The sequence below is a fragment of the Marmota flaviventris genome, chromosome 12 (genome assembly GCF_047511675.1).
Source record: "Marmota flaviventris isolate mMarFla1 chromosome 12, mMarFla1.hap1, whole genome shotgun sequence".
Lineage (NCBI taxonomy): Eukaryota > Metazoa > Chordata > Mammalia > Rodentia > Sciuridae > Marmota > Marmota flaviventris.
The window spans coordinates 44,766,908-44,783,628 of record NC_092509.1 but is presented as its reverse complement, the minus strand read 5'-3'; the positions used below and the strand labels follow the sequence as shown (position 1 = coordinate 44,783,628).

The following is a 16,721-nucleotide window of genomic DNA, read 5'->3' as shown; positions in this document are numbered from 1 at the left end:
TTTACAATAATATGGCATCCAGTTTATATCACTACAGAATAAAATATCCCCTTATAAGACAACCACAGAGACTTCCCAACTCATAAATTCTAATGGTACCTGCAGCAACCAACCAGGAGTTACCACCTGTCAGCAAGGCATGATCTCACCCTGGAAAGCTCTTGGTACCCCTTACCTCATTAGAACCTTCTCTCTTGTAGTAGAAGGTGAAAGAGAGTGAGGGAGAAAGGAAGGGAAAAGGTATTTAATGACTGAGGAGCAATATTGGCCAAATTATACTGTCATATTATTATATTGTCTGCATGTACAAACATGTAAGAGCAAATCCCATCATTGTGCACAACTATAATGAACCAATAAAAAATGGGTGGGGGGACCTTCTCCCTGTGCATAGCCCTAGGTTCCATGTAACAACCAGCTCCCCACAGGTTTCTGTAGTAGTCTAGGATCATCCTGGAAAAAGGGTACTCAACGCATGCCTTTGAATAAGAGATGTGAAAATGTTTACAAAGGTCACTTGCATATTGCTTCTAGAATTAATTAAAAAGATGTATGAGGGAGGGCTTCAGTTTGTTTTAACATTTTGTCATTTAAATATATATACCCTGCTTCCTTAGAACAAAATCCTTATCCCTAGCTGGGAGAGCCTGGTAGCCCTTTTGTGCACTAGCACCCAATGGGCAGCAGGGGGCGCCATAGCAGAGGGATTTGCCTGGTGCCCAGACAGTAGAAAGGGAAGATTTTGCAGGCTACTTTAGCTTTAGAGTTAATGACCTCTGCGCTAATGAATTCTTCTAACATCTTTTAAGCATCCTTTCAGTAGTTAATGATTTTATGCCCCATTTTGGCAGAAATTTTCAAGAAAGTCTACTTTCTCACTGATATAAACCCTTTGCAGGTCTGGCAATTTAAACAAATTTTTAAATATATGTACATATATTCACAAATATATATGAAAATATATGTATATATTGAGAAGTGTTTTCAGAATCTTACCTAAACTTAAGTCGTAAGCCACTTCTTGGTGTTTTGCCTTAAATTTTTTTATGCTATAGTACTTTTCCAGCTGACAGGAGGAAGGAGCAGAGTCATTCACTTGGCTTGTAAGTGATAGTGATTTACAGTATCCTCCGGTTGTTTTCAGGGGATGCATAAAGGGGCAAGGTCATCCAAAGATTTCACATTTGTTATGAAAGAATGCAAAGAACATTAACATCTCATTTTTTCCTTATAAATGCACTAATTACTTCCTTTCTCAGTTCTTTCTACTTAGGTTAGAAAAAAAAATACTTGTTTTCTCTTTATCAAGTTTTCTGGTTCCAGAAAGATATCTTCTTTGATGCTGAAATATGCGCTTTTAAAGATTACCCACCTGCTTCTCAATCAATAATATGAGAAAGCCCGTTTCCAGTTTCCAGCCACATCTGAGCTGGGAATGGCCCTCCAACATCAGTTTAAATGCATATTCTCCATGTCTCTCTTCTGACTGGTCAGCACTCTAGGTGACTTACTGTGGAATATCCACAAGGGTAGACTGTTCCTGCCTCCCCTCAGCCTGGAGGAAAACTCCAGTTCTGGAACCACTTGCTGGCTAGTGTGACACAATTTATTCTCAGTCTCCTCCGTGGAAGATAATGCAAATACGCTTTCTCTTCAGTGGCCCCTGTCACTCCAAAATGGCCTTCAGAACCCATAATTCCATTTGTTCAAGCATATTCTGCCTTGTACACTCTTTTATTCCATTTTTGGCATCAACATGTTTTGTTACATCTTCACTGTTCATTTTGAAATATCAGCTTGCTGGCTACTTAGTTCTTAGACGTAATAAAACTTTCTCTATAGTTGCATTTGTCCTGCATGGTCATGGTACCTGCCCAATGTATGTGCATGTATGTACACATGGATGCATGGACATGGATTATTATAAGTTGTACAATTTATGCTGGGACTCATGGAGATGCATCAGAGTCACAGAATTTAGAGAAGTAATTTTAAGAGGCTAAATCGCTCCATCGTTTGTTCTGCAGGTTTAGCATCACCTACGGCCATAACTCCAGTAGCGTCCCCTATTTGCAATAAATCAAGGGGTACTACACCAGTTACCAAACCCCAAGAAGGTAAGCCACCAAGGTGCCCAGTATGTCTTGAGTTTCTGATCAGAAGAGTCCTCATGACACTTTCTCACTGATGGTTTCTACGTGCTTAGATATTGAAGCCAGACCAGATATGCAGTTGGAATCGGACTTGAAGTTGGACAAGCTGGAAACCTTTCTAAGGCGGCTGAATAACAAAGGTACATACCAGAAAGAAGCCAGGAGGGAGTTGGGAGGCTTTGGCTTAAATCCTTATAGCACATCAAGATTTGTATTTTTAATGAGTTACTAAGAAAACCTTAACAACCTGCTTCTCTCTTAAAATCTCTAAATCTTAATTGTTTGCTTTTTCACCTCAAATAAATTGTCTTCTTTCTAGTATAGCTTTACTAATTCATATTGTAAGCATTATCCTTGTTATCATTCAAAAACTGAAATTTGATCAAGACCAATTCGATTATCAAGCTGTGATTCCCCTGATCATGTATTAAATTGGGGACACCCAATAATATATTTTTTTTTCTGAATCTAAACCTTGGCATGTATCCAGTCAGAATTGTGAACTCAATAATTTTACTTTTAACCCTGAATTCATATTGATATACCTATGCAAAATCAACATGATCTTGGGTAAACTTTAAATTGCGTATATTAATTTCTAATTGGTTAAAAGCTCATATTCTTTCCTATAATCACATAGGATTTCTAAAAGAAAATCCTAGCGAATAGATATTTAAATAAATATTTCAATACAAAAGTCAATGAAAGTCCCAAAAATATTTCAATACAAAAGTCAATGAAAGTCCCAAAAAAAGAATATGCAAAAATAGCCTTTTATCACTTGATAAAGCATGTCTAGTACTTGCAACTTATCAACTCCAGTCACTGGGAGGCCAATGCTTTTGACAATACCTCTAAAAGCTTGAAAATATTACAAACAACCATTATAAACTGAAGACATGAAAGTTTAATACACTAACTAAACTGGCTAAGCAAGGAATCCTAACAGTGAAATGTTTATTGAATACAGGTAACAGTAATCTAGCCTGAGGATCAGCCAATGGTTATCATGGCCAAATCAAGCTCTTCACCTGTTTTTATAAATAAAGTTTTATTGGAACATAGCTGTGTCCATTTGTGACCCTTATTGTCAGGAACCCCTTTGGCACTATCAGGGCAGAACTGAGTAGATGTAACATAGGCCATGTCAGTCCCCAGGCAAAGGCTAAAATATTTACCGCTGGTCCTTTGCAGAAAGTTTGCTGATTCCTAATATGGAATTAGGCTGGGATTAGTTGTCCCACCAACAGAAAGAGGTCAGGATCAAAAATGCTCAATGGGCTTGTGTGCCACAAGTTCAGCGTCCTCCCTCCCACCGTTGCACTGTGCCAGTTTTGTGTAGGTGGGAAGTCCTTACGGGAGAAGTCAGGTAAGGGCCCAGCAAGCACTCTGAGGATCACATGCATCACTATCCTGTTTTCTCCACTCCTGGAACTTGGGGGAGGGAGATACATTTTGAAATACTGTAAGTTTTTGACAGAGCAACTGTTTTGACCAAACTCATATTTTTTTATTTGCTTATTTATTGATAGTTGGTGGGATGCAGGAAACAATTCTCACCGTCACCCGTAAATCTGTTAAGGAGGTGATGAAGTTGGATGATGATGAAACCTTTGCCAAATTTTACCGCAGCGTGGATTGTAATACACCAAAAAGTCCTGTGGAGCTGCAGGAGGACTTTGATGTTATTTTTGATCCTTTTGCACCCAAGTGAGTTATTTCCATCTCCGTCTCCCCTCCACTGGCAAGGGTGTCCTTCCCCTGCGTCCACACAGTCCTTTCACAGGGGAATGTTGTCACCGTGTTATCTTCTCTGAAGTCATTACAGCCACAGTGTTTCTCTAGAGCCAGGTGCATCGTGCTGCCGGCCAATAAAACAGGCATGCTCTGGACCAGATGTGTGTTTGGACAGACCACGTGTACCACAGATGTTTGCCCTATGCCATTAGAGAGGTGTTAGTGGACTTTTTCACATCACTTCAATATTATTTTGCAGTTTTTTTTAGTTTAACATAACTTAGCAGATATTTCTATACCTCTCTCTTTTGACATATTGGATACCTATTCGTCACTGAAAAAAATATATGGATGATATGAGCTCAGATTAGCACAACTGACTAGAATATCAGAGGAAGAATATGACCTATCTTCCAATAACATATAAAACCAATAGATCTTAGGGTTTTCTCAGTGATCTACAGAGACATTTATTCACATGAAAACATGACTAAACCACTCAAGAAAAGTTATTTTGAAATTAGGATTCCATCAGTTGCAATTGCCAGAAAATCACCTAAGTCAGACTGACTTCAGCAAAAGAAAGGCGCAGAGAGATTTACTTTCACATACTGGAAAGTCCAGGCGTGACCTAAAGTTAGGAGGCCCCTCAGAACGCAGTCCCTCCCATAGCTGTTCTCCCCTGAGCTGTTCCACTCTTGGCAGAGCTGTAACCAGGGGATGGAAGGTGGCCACCCCAACCTCTGGATTTACAGGTCACTTCTTTGGCCAAGCCAACACAGGCAGCTTTTTTTCCCAGTTATTCCAGCAGAAGTTCCAGGTTTAGTTTTCATTGGATCCCAAGTCCATCCCTAATGCCTTCATCACAGCCAAAGAGATGCTGATTGGTCAGAGCCAGTTCTAGAGCTCCTCAGAGCCAGGGTAGGGGTGGGGTGAGGTGGTTGTCCCTAGGGAAAACCCAGATGCTGTTAGCAGAAGCCCGGAGCCCTGCTGGGCTGGGCTACAGTACAGCAACCCCATCACATCTCTTCTGGAAATCTGTGTAGTCACTAAGTTTTTCTGTACGCCACTCCTGATACATTTTTTTTGCCTATGTTCAGTTTGTTTCTATTTGCACATTTATATTTCCTACCTTAAAAAATAAGCAGTTTGCCATTTTCCACCTTAAAATAATATTTGGGGTATTTGTATACATGGTTATCTAGCCATTTCTCAACCTTCACCCAATCGTCATTGTTTAAATTTTTATAAATATAATTCAAACATTTCTATTTATACACAGAGAGGCAGTGGTATTATAAGAAAGAATTTCAGGCACAGGGACCCATGCACTTGGAATTTGAGTGTAGCGGTGAGACTCTGCTGGGACATCATATAACCAGACCACCACCTCCCAGGCTGGGCGTTAGCCCACAGATTTGTGAAAGTGCGGGGACATGCCACAGATGATTTTTCAGGCCTATTTTATTTCAATACACTTTTCGGAATTGGGGCTATTTTTCTCTAGGGGCCAGTGGCTCCCACAGAAGCTAGCCACAGAGGGATGGTGAGTGAACTGAAAAGCTATTTTGTAAAGAGAAACTTTAGTCTGGAGCAAAGAGGATTGAGTGGCCGAGTAATGGTTGTCTGCAGGTAATGCAAAGGTAGACCGGGGTGTATAATTCCGAAGAGAGAATCAGGACATGGGCATGAGAAGGAGAACCCTAACTTCAGAGCTGCCTAAGTGATGGAGTGAGCTACCGAGTGAAGCCCGGGGAGACCCTGCAGGGCACATGAGTGGGCGGGGCTTCTGGGATTGTCCAGGATCTTGAACTCGGGCTGGACCCTCCAGGGTTCTGTGAATACACATCAGGGGAGTGGTAGTGGGCGGAGCTGTAAGAGTATAATGAAAGATTTATAACTGTGGAGCCCATTGCTGCAGATACAAGAAACACAACCCGGTGTGGCCGATATTACAGACTAAGAAGCAGCTGTCTTGGCCCCACAGGTTGACGTCCTCCGTGGCTGAGCACAAGCGTGCTGTGAGACCCAAACGCCGAGTCCAGGCTTCCAAGAACCCCCTGAAAATGCTGGCAGCGAGAGAGGATCTCCTGCAGGAGTACACTGAGCAGAGGCTGAACGTCGCCTTCATGGAGTCAAAGCGGATGAAAGTAGAAAAGAGTGGGTATTGGGCACCACCACACCGCTCTGGGACCTGGGTATCATTTAATCATTTCCTGTTTAAAGGTGCTCAAAGGACACCAATTAAGTATGGGTAATTCAAATTATTCTTGAGTTTTGTCTCAAGAAGTTGGAGGAAAAGGTTTTCTGCCCATTCATTTTCAGTCCCATAGAGAGAGTCTCAACACAATAATTCTCCACTTTTAGGGGCACACTATTTATTTGATCTCTTATGGGAAAACATCCCAAGCTACTGTTTTTCCTAATTCTAGGTGAATATATATTATTAATTAACACACAAAGCAATGCTTTCCTTTTGTCCTTGACAGAGGCCCCTCAGGCTGCCGGAGTTGAGATAGGGGTTACTTGTGTGGGAGGGTCACCAGTGGAGAGTGAGCTGTGGACTGCTGCCTCCACTTCACACCAAGAGTCTCTGCTGTTATCTGCCCTTTAATGTGGGATTTCATTGCTCTGAAGTAGTGACTTTCATGGTGAAGGTAATGGCAGGCATAATCTTGATATTTTGAATATTCTCACTACATTTTTTTATTTCCCTGTAGCATTCATGAACCAATTTCCTCAAGTTTTTCTTAGAAATATAGTATTTAGATGAAGTAGGTGAGTTTTTTCATTATAACACTAAGGAATTATGAAGTATCAAGTTATATTTCTTTAGCATTAGATTGTAATCCCAGTGAAATAATTTTCTGAATTTTGCTTCAGCATATGTTTTTTGTTTGGTTGGTTGGTTGGTTTTTATTACTGAGGATTGAACTCAGGGATGCTTAACCACTGAGCAACAATCCCCAGTCCTTTTCTGAATATTTTATTTAGAGACAGGGTCTCTCTGAGTTGCTTAGGGCCTCGATAAATTGCTGAGGCTGGCCTTGAACTCGCTTTCCTCCTGCCTCAGCCTGCCAAGCTGCTGGGATTACAGACGTGCACCATCATACCCAGCTCAGCATATACATTTTTTAAAGCAATGAATTGGAGAAATCAAGATTTATTTTCACATATTTTACATACTTTTTCTACTACCTCCATTTTTATGGGGCTCAGAGAATGGCTTTATGAAGACCATTTGATCCACACATATTTGTTGGTCTAGTATCTTATAATTACAGAGCAGAGGACCTCAAGATCATCTAGTTGATCACTGCCTCCAGAGAAAGGTTAGAACCAAATGCTCCCTTATAGAGTGTTGACTTTTCTGCATATCAAGACATTTGGTGAAAGCCATCAACAGTCTTCCATGGGAATATATCCAGCATCTACCAGTTATTAGGAATTATAACAGCTTTCAATGGAACTGGAACAAATGAGTCCAGTACCTACTTTTATAACAAAGTGGCTGGTCCTCATTGCCACTCATTTGTCCCTCTGCATAGTGAGGTGTGACACTTGTCAATAAGCAGTTTATTCTTTTATACCATATTCTTACATTCCATATTTAGTTCTTTACATAGTGATTGAGCATTGAATTGCATAGATAATCAAACTAGATCATGTGTCCCTGTCAGATAAATTTTCAAAGACAAAAGTAGTGAGTCAGGAATAATTTCTGATTTGTGAACATTGTCACCTTATCTGAACGTCTTGCTTCCCTCTGTGCTACTTTCCGTCTTTGACCCGCCCAGTGTCCTCCAACTCCAACTTCACTGAGGCTACTCTGGCCGGCTTAGCCAGTAAGGAGAACTTCAGCAGCGTCATCCTGCGGAACGTCAACCTGACGGAGCAGAATTCTAACAACAGCGCGGTGCCCTATAAGAAGCTGATGTTGTTACAGATCAAAGGTACCGCTGAGCCACACAGAGAAATGACATGCTTACCCACACTGACCAGTAGTTTCTGTCTGGTCCTGACTGCTCCCTTTGTCACCTGTGAGGGGAAGGGCCTGTGTGTGTTCTGAGACTCTACCGTGGACCAAATCGTCTGCTACCTCCTCTCACTTCAGTGTCACAGAATCCCATAATGTGGGCATTCTGTGCCCATGGGGGCTGAGAGGCTGGTAACGTGCCGAAGGTCACAGCTGCTACTGAGTGGCAGAGCTGGAGTGGAATCAGTGGAGATTCTTCCTCTTCCTGCATCTCTTTGCTTTTGCTTCTGCTTTCTCTGGCACCCTGGCACCATGGCCCATGCCCTAATACTGCCATGTAGCCACCAGATGTGCCCTAAGTCCACCCTCTGTTCGGTTCTCCTCACTGAGCTAAGGACCCATGCAGGCCAGAAGGAGGAGAGCACATTACTAGGGCAGGAATCAAGTGAAAGCAGAAGCAAATGAGGCAGAGCTGATTTCACTCTCCTGCCTTTTTTATCCACAGCCAGTGAGAGACTCAGAAGACCACAGGGAAGCCCTGGGCTAGGAGGAGAGAGGCTTTGCTGCCTCCTCGTGGTAACCCCTGTAGATGGATCATTGCGAGAAGGATGGATGAGCTATCACCCACCTTCCCCTGGGTTTCCTATGTGCATCTGCAAAACCACCGTCCTTTTTAGTGTATTTAAAAAACTGGTGACCAGCTCCAATAGCCAGTCTCTGTTCCTGTGGTCTAACCTAGAGACCACGCCATGTGTGTGATTGTGGATAGCTTGAAATCAATCAGTCATGCAGGAAAAGGTGTTGAAAACTCCACAGGAAAGAGATCCTATAGAAAGGCCTGCCCTTCCCTGGAACACAGCCAGAGATACCAAGGGTAGGAGGTGGGCTGGGTGGAAAGCTCTAGGAGAGGGAAGAAGAGGAGAAGGAGCACGTTTCCCAATTTCACTGGAGGAGGGGACCTTAATACATCCGCGCACATACTATACAAAGACACGGACAAAGGTCCTAGGAAGCTTGGTGACATTTGGGCAAGCTAGGGGAATTCATTGAATGCTGTCTTCCTGTTGGCCCTTTTAAATTCCTCTCCATGCCATCCAGGGTTAGAGGAGGTCATTTAGTAGACAAGAGTTCTTACACTTGGTAGTTTGTGGCAGTGATGCTTGAGCCGTGGGTGTGTCCTCACCCCAGTCTGGTGTGGGCAAGCAGTGACTCTGGGCCTCCTGTCCAGGAAGAAGACATGTTCAGACAAGGCTGGTAGAACCTCGCGCCTCGTCACTCAACAGTGGGGACTGCTTCCTTCTGCTCTCTCCCCAGTTCTGCTTCCTATGGGTGGGAGAGTTCGCCAACGTCATCGAGAAGGCAAAGGTAGGTGTCTGCATGATAAAATGCTTTAGTTAACGCCTCCTTTACACACAGATGGAATGTTCTCCCACCCGCTAGATCCAAATGGTGGGTGTTTCATTTCAGTGAGAAGGGACAGGTAGTATGTCCTCTTGAGTGTCTCTCAAAGGAGCTTTTGTGAGGGCTGAAGTAGGATTTTCCAGAAGGACTGTGGCCTCTGCCTCCAGTTTTAAAGTCCTGGATTTATTCCTATTCCTGTGTTTAAAAGGAACTAGTACCAATTTAAAGCCCTTTATCCCAGACCCTTAGGAAGTTCTGCCACAGGCCTTTTGAATGAGAATCTCAAAAACAATAAAGCCCAAGGAAAAGGTAGTTTTCAAAAGCATCCTGTTGAATATTAAAGATTGAGAACTCCTGCTGTGTGCCTCTCCATCCAGCCACAGATTTTTCTAGCCAGGTAATTATGTTTCTCTTTTTGTTTAGGCTTCAGAACTCGCAACTTTAATTCAGACAAAGAGGGAACTTGGTTGTAGAGCTACATACATCCAAACCTTAGAAGAAGGAATTAATACACACACTCACGCAGCCAAAGACTTCTGGAAGCTCCTAGGTGGCCAAACCAGTTACCAGTGTAAGAACGGACTGTACTTCAGAAATTGATAAAACTTGAATTTCCTTTTTTCTCCTGAGTTTATTCTTCTAAAGCAGCAACTTTTCGATGTAAAATATGGTGCTCTCCTATTGTTCCCACCCCAAAGGTGCCGGAGACCCTAAAGAAGATGAGCTGTATGAGACAGCCATTATAGAAACAAACTGTATTTACCGTTTGATGGATGACAAACTTGTTCCTGATGACAACTACTGGGGGAAAATCCCAAAGTGCTCCCTTCTTCAACAAAAAGAGGTACAGTCTTCAATAAGAGCACACCTAGGGCACTCTGCACAGGGCTGCCCCACAATAGAGTCAGGAAGTGCCCAGGAAAGGTTAGCTAGAGTTAGTGCCGGTTGTCAAACACAGCAGCTCTTTAGAGGATATTTATTTGGAATTTTAAACCATTACTGCCATCTGCAATACTAATACAGAATTCAGAATAATGTGCCAAAATGGCATGGATCATTGAAGGCTTTTATATTTTAGGCAAATGGAAGCATTGCTTAGCCCTGTCTCTTGAATTTTGTATAAAGATTAAATAAAACATTTTTTAGTCCTTAAGTTCCAGGAATAATATATTGATATATATTTAATTTGTGGATCTGCGAGGTAATGTGATTTTTTCCCCACTCACACCAGTAAGTATTTATTCATTACATACATTTCTAAAACCAATAAATATTCTAGGTATTGAGAAAAAAGCAGAAGATACAAAAGGACCTTTAATTTCATTGGGTTTCAGCAGCACATTAGAAAGATTAGAATCCAAAGCTGAGTTGAGTAGATGATATGTATGGGCATGAAAGTGGGAGTAAAACAAGTCACAGAAAAATAAAAAATGAGGAATAACATTTTAAAGAATCTGATCCTAGTTTAGAGTTTAAAGTAGAGTTTGGATGACTGGAAATGAAGGGAGAATCTTCTCAGAAGAAAAAGTTGTACACAGTTACAGGCATGGAAAGGAGAAATGACATAACATTTGTGTATTTGTTCAGCAAACACTCAGAGGAAGCCCCTACCGTAAATATGACATGATCTCTGCCCTTAAGGATGTTGGATTGTAGGTGAGAGAGAAGACTTCATTGGGTCATCAGTATCTGGCCTGAATGAAGCAAATGAGTGAACAAGGGAGGGAGGGAGAAACAAAGGGAGGGGGAGAAAGGAAAGAAGATAAAAGAGCATACTCAAATAACTCCTTTATGAATCGGACATCTTAAGTGGTTTGAGAGTTCAGAGGAGGAGTCATTAACTTGGGCATTTAGAACAACAGGAGGAAATTATACCCCCGCCACCGCCCCGCCAACCCCAGGGCCAGAGGCTGGCTTGGCAGGGCAGTGCCAGCTGGTCAGATCTTTTGACCTTCTTGAGTTATATGGGTTGCCCGTTAGGCTTTATCATCACCCGTTTGACTCACTGTCTTCGGAGACCTGACTCAGCTGGAGCATATCCTTGAAGTGAACAAGTTCTTTTGTGCCATTTCCCCAGGTCCTGGTGTTTGACTTTGGTAGTGAAGTTTACGTGTGGCATGGGAAAGAAGTCACCTTAGCACAGCGCAAAATAGCATTTCAGCTGGCAAAGCACTTGTGGAATGGAACCTTCGACTATGAGAATTGTGACATCAATCCACTGGATCCTGGAGAATGCAATCCACTTATTCCCAGGTATTCCCGCGGTCCACGTGCAGCGTGTAGAGTGAGCAGAATCCCTGTGCAGGCTCAGTTCACGGTCACCTAGCTGTCATTCTTTTCATAAAGGTTTCAGTTCTCATGAGTGATTGCATGCCCTGGACTGTGAATATATATTCACAAAACAAACATTTCTTTAGCTTTTACCTAACTAATAGAGAAATATGGATTTTAAGGAAGTTGTTTGTATTGCATTTAAGTTTTTGAAGTAGACAAATAGTTTTCCCCTGTAGCATTCCAGGTACTGTTACAGCAGACGAGTAGCAGTTGTTTAAACAAATTTCCTGCTAATCTGAAAAGCTTCCCAGAATCTGCAATTCTGCCATAGATCTGAAGGTGCAAAGCTACTTGTTCCTTCTGATTCCTATCTTCTGAGCATAGTGTTTGAGTCCCAAGAGTTATTTGTCATTTTGCAGTATGTTTGTGCCTTTTGCCTTTTGGGGTGAAGAGAAGGACAAGAATTTGGTATTGAAATAATAATTGTAATTTTAATATTCCCTGTAGAGCGTTAGACCTTTGAAAGTTGTTTTGGTAAATTCAGAGTATGCGCAAACTCTAAGAAATAACATCATGAAAAATAAGAATTCTTACATGCACAAGATTGGTTTTTTAAACTACCAGACCCCTAGAAAATGATTTAAAATATTTGTGCTACATAGTAATAAATTAGAAATGAATATGCCACCAAACAACATAGAATAATATATAAATTTCAACCTTCTTACCTTGTTTCATGCTTTAAAATTATTGATTTATTATCAGTTTCTTTCTATAATTAAACACTTTTAAATTATATGAATGTAGTAAAAATTTTTTAAGTCATTCTTTAGCAAATGGCCATTTAATATTAGTACTATAACAACCAGTGTTAAGAACTCAGATGAAGCCTATATTATTTTATCTAATTTTATTCTATCTTAAAGAAAAAATAATTATGAAGCATAGAATCTACATGATGGTCAATTTATATTTTAAAGTGCCATGTTCACAAATATGAACATGAATTACTCAGCATCTCATTCACTGGTTTCCAGCATCTCTGCAACAGAATCACTGAAAGAACCTTTTTAAAAAAGCACATGCCAGGCCCAGTCCCTGAGAGGAGTCTTTAGCTCCTGAGGGATGGGGCTTCTGTGTCAGTATGGCTTAAAAGCTTCCCAGGGATTTTGAGGTACAGACAAGATTGCAAACCCAGCCCTGCTGTACAAACAAGGAGGCTAAAACCCTCCAAGTGTGATGTCTCAGCCCTGGGCAAACATGCAAGTCAGGAAGGAGGTAGAGAAACCCACTAGCCCCTGCTCCCACGTTTGCCCAGAGCTGTTAAGTGAAATCAGCCAGACTCAGAAAGTCAAGGGTCATGATTTCTCTCATATGTGGTAGCTAGAGAGAAAGAAAAAAAAACACACACACAACAAAAAAGTCTCTTGAAAATGGAAGGGAGACTAATAGATTAAAGGAAGGGAAGTGGCGGACGGGGAGAGAGGGGAGTTATTGGGGAATGAAATTGACCAAATTACATTATGTGCATGTATGAATGTGCCACAGTGAATCCCACTATTATGTATAATTACAACGTACCAGTGAAAAAATTAAGGGACAAAATGGGAAATGTTGGAAACAGTGCACAGTAGGACACAGAAAATACAGCTGATTGGTTTGATGGGATAACAGCATCTTGGTCTCAATTCACAGTCAAAGGTTGGTTTGGAGGGAGAAGAAATACCTACCCATTCTTCTCTCTGCTGTACCCTATAAAGCATCTATTTGCTCCAAGCTCTGCCTTTTTCTAATTTACCTGTGTTCTCTGGTACAGTGTCAAATCCTAAAATCCCGAAAGTACACAAATCCTCCTGGGTGAGCTGTGCTCTTTCCTGTCCTTGTGTCTTTCCTGTCTGCCACTGATGTTCAGCTCCAGACACAAAGCCTTGCTACGCACCAGGCTAAAATAATACCAGATCACCTATTTGGTAAAATGATTAAAAATGAATCATTCCTTCTATCTACCACTCATGTATTTTGATTTTGGTTTTCAGTAGCCATGTTTGCTTTCCTTTGTTTAGCATCGCTGAATCCGAGTTCTTTTCTTGTCCACTCCACCCTGCAGGAAAGGACAGGGGCGGCCTGATTGGGCAATATTTGGGAGACTTACTGAACACAATGAAACTATTTTGTTCAAAGAGAAATTTCTCGATTGGACTGAACTGAAGAGACCTACTGAGAAGTGCGCTGGGGATCTTGTCCAGCAGAAGGTATTCCAGGGATCAGTCCTCAAAGGGCTTAACTAGGGTCCTCACACAAGTGGCCTTGACACCAAAAGACTTTGCAGGGGCCACTAAGAGAACATCAAAATGATTTCTAGTTAAAGTCTGTTGTGATGGGTTCAGGTCTCCCAGAATCCTTCCCCTAAATGCAGCCAAAATTCCTGAAAATCATGGGAAAGCTGCACTTTCACATGGTCCCATTAGCAGTTGAAGTAGGGCCAGGGACCTACCCCAGTGGTCGAACTCTTGCCTAGCATTTGCAAGGTCTTGGGTTCCATCCCAGCACTGTTAAAAAAAAAAAAAAAATAGAGTTGCAACATCATTGAGTATGACTATAGGATCACAAGTAACTGGACAAACATTTTTATACCCCCATGTAGGAAGACCCTAGGACTGACATCAGGCCATATGATGTCACGCGGATGGTGGCAGTGCCCCAGATGACAGCCGGCACCATCCTGGATGGGGTGAACATTGGCCGTGGCTACGGCCTGGTGGAAGGGGACGACAGAAGGCACTTTGAGATTGCCAGCATCTCCGTGGATGTCTGGCATATCCTAGAATTCGACTACAGCAGGCTCCCCCGGCAGAGCATCGGGCAGTTCCATGAAGGTGACGCCTATGTGGTCAAGTGGAAGTACATGGTGAGCACCACAGGTTAGTGAGCGCCTCCGTTCCCTTCACAAAGAGAGGCAGGAGTCGCACTGTGTGGAGTGGGGCGCCCTGCACGCACCTGGGTGTCCTCAGCTGCTTCAGTGCACACAGGGATCCACTGATAGGCTTTAAGGACTCCCTGCCCCCACCCCCAGGGTCTTCTAGGAAAGTCATGACTTGCTTCCTTTACCACGTGGCTGTGTGCTGCTTAAGTACATTAAATAGATCACATCTGGGTGATGTAAATCGGAACCAAATGGTGATGTGCCATTGCTAGTGAATACACACATACAAGATTTATTTTTTAGAGTGTGGGGAGCACTGAGGTTATACCTGGCATGAGGCTCTGGGTTCCCATCCCCAGCACCACCCAAAAAAATGACAAGTTTCTTTTCCTCTGAGGCTTGGAACCCTAAGAGTGCCATAGGGATCTGCTTGGAGCCCTAAGAGTGCCATAGGGATCTGCTATAAAGGCAGTCAGAGATCTTCATGGTCCCTGTAGCAATACATTCAGTTGGATGCTTTGCTCAGAGGGCATGGCCTGGGTGGGAGTGGGAGGTCCTGTGTCCTGTGTCTGTGGGGTGTATGAGGAGAGCTGAGAGCTGACTGCTTGGCCATTGATCTGTCAGCAGATAGAAAAAAAACAGCAAACCAAGACCTGGGCAGCCCACAGTGGGCATCACTGGCAGGTGGCAGTGAGCAGTAGGCAGGGCAGAGCAGGCTGTGGGCCTAGAGCTCCCCCCATGCCCTAGGCATGATGCTGGGGGCCTACCCTGACCTCACAGCTGATTTCTCAGATGAGGAACAGGACAGCACCACCAGTAGAGAGCAGAGCTGGACACTGAAGTCCAGGCTGGGCTTTTTTCAAAGCCAAGTGGGGTGTGTCCCCACTCTCCCTGCAGGAGGGAGTCAGAGTCTGGGCCTTGGTCAGATATGAGGAGACAGGAGTTTGGCATAAGGAAGAACCAACGGACCTAGTCACCAGACCCTGAGAAGGCCGGGGTTGACCTAGCAGCAGAGCTGACTCAACACCCAATTGTGTTTTATGTTTAGTCCTTGACATTCAAACAGAACCAAACATCAAACGCTACTTGACAGTTACTCCTTTTCTTAGACTTCTGGGGCTTTCTAAACAGCCCTCTCCAGGCAGCTCTGGCTTTCCTTCCAGGTAGTAGTGGGGTGTTGAGCAAGAATCCCAATGGGAGAGGTGCTCCTCGTCTAACTCATTCCTTAGAGCTGTCTGAACTGCTCCTCTTTCCCAACAAGGCTGCTTCATTGGAGGAGAGTCTATAGGCACCAGAATCATGTGGCCCGAGAACCAGAAGCTCCAGCCCTTGCTTCCCAGCTGTGCATGATAGGGAAAATGATGGAACCTGTCTGAGCCTTGATTTTCTCACCTGGGATTAGGAAATATGGAACTTAACTCACAGAACATTATAGTCTGATATCTGTGATGTTTAGCACCGTGCCTGACACATGTTCATACTGTAGGTACAGAGAACACGCATCACTTAGTTCCATTTAAACACAAAATAATATGCAGCTACCCCCCAAAAAAAGCAGTTCCCAAGGAGTCACTAAAGTGGACCTAAGCCCCTCAATGTAATGTGTAGGTGGCAGATTGAAATACTAATCTGTGCTGCTGATGGCAATGAAGACAATAGCAGGGACTTTAGTGTGTGCTAGAGGGGTGAGGTCTGCTAACCTGTAGAACTGTGGGACTGGGGCCTTTAAGAAACAAACTTTAAAGGCACCTGTAGGTACCAAAATGCAGGAAGGAAACTGCAAGTTTGATTATATGCAACAAAGGGAAAACACAATCTGATGTTTAGAACCTTAGCTGTTAGTTATGAGCAAGAAGTACTAGAAATTAATGCGAAAGCGATACTGAAGTGAATTAATTAAAAAGAAAATCAACCTAAGCTTTCCAAGACCTTCACAGATGATTTTCTTGGAGGCCCTTAGGAAATAATAATTTGACTTTGACCCAGGCCATCTCTTTCTGTATTTCTTCTCAGTAAACCTAATGTGTGTCTCACAGCCAGCTCCCTAGCATCTTTATGAGCACAGCTGCAACTTTGAAAACCTCCAGCTACAGAGAATTAAGTTAGAGCAAGGAGCATCCAGACTCCCGAGCAACCCTCTGGGAGCAGAGAAGCACAGTCCGAAGGTATTGACAGTGGCTCTGTAGCCATCACAGAGGCACTGGCCGCAGGTGACTGCTATTCCAGCACGCCCATCATTCATACCCCACCAGGGCTG

General features: G+C 42.9%; 1 protein-coding gene across 10 annotated transcripts in view; it reads left to right on the top strand.

The window, feature by feature from the left end:
* Positions 1 to 16,721, top strand: part of Svil (supervillin) — a 232,250-nt gene that overhangs the window by 197,442 nt on the left and 18,087 nt on the right. For all 10 annotated transcript variants that reach the window (XM_071599931.1, XM_071599930.1, XM_071599932.1 and 7 more), the window contains 11 exons: positions 2,028 to 2,117; positions 2,207 to 2,293; positions 3,686 to 3,863; positions 5,878 to 6,050; positions 7,688 to 7,843; positions 9,095 to 9,231; positions 9,691 to 9,838; positions 9,966 to 10,111; positions 11,345 to 11,520; positions 13,649 to 13,793; positions 14,186 to 14,462. In XM_071599931.1, coding sequence (XP_071456032.1) covers positions 2,028 to 2,117; positions 2,207 to 2,293; positions 3,686 to 3,863; positions 5,878 to 6,050; positions 7,688 to 7,843; positions 9,095 to 9,231; positions 9,691 to 9,838; positions 9,966 to 10,111; positions 11,345 to 11,520; positions 13,649 to 13,793; positions 14,186 to 14,462 — 1,713 coding nt within the window. The remainder of the gene's footprint in view (positions 1 to 2,027; positions 2,118 to 2,206; positions 2,294 to 3,685; positions 3,864 to 5,877; positions 6,051 to 7,687; positions 7,844 to 9,094; positions 9,232 to 9,690; positions 9,839 to 9,965; positions 10,112 to 11,344; positions 11,521 to 13,648; positions 13,794 to 14,185; positions 14,463 to 16,721) is intronic.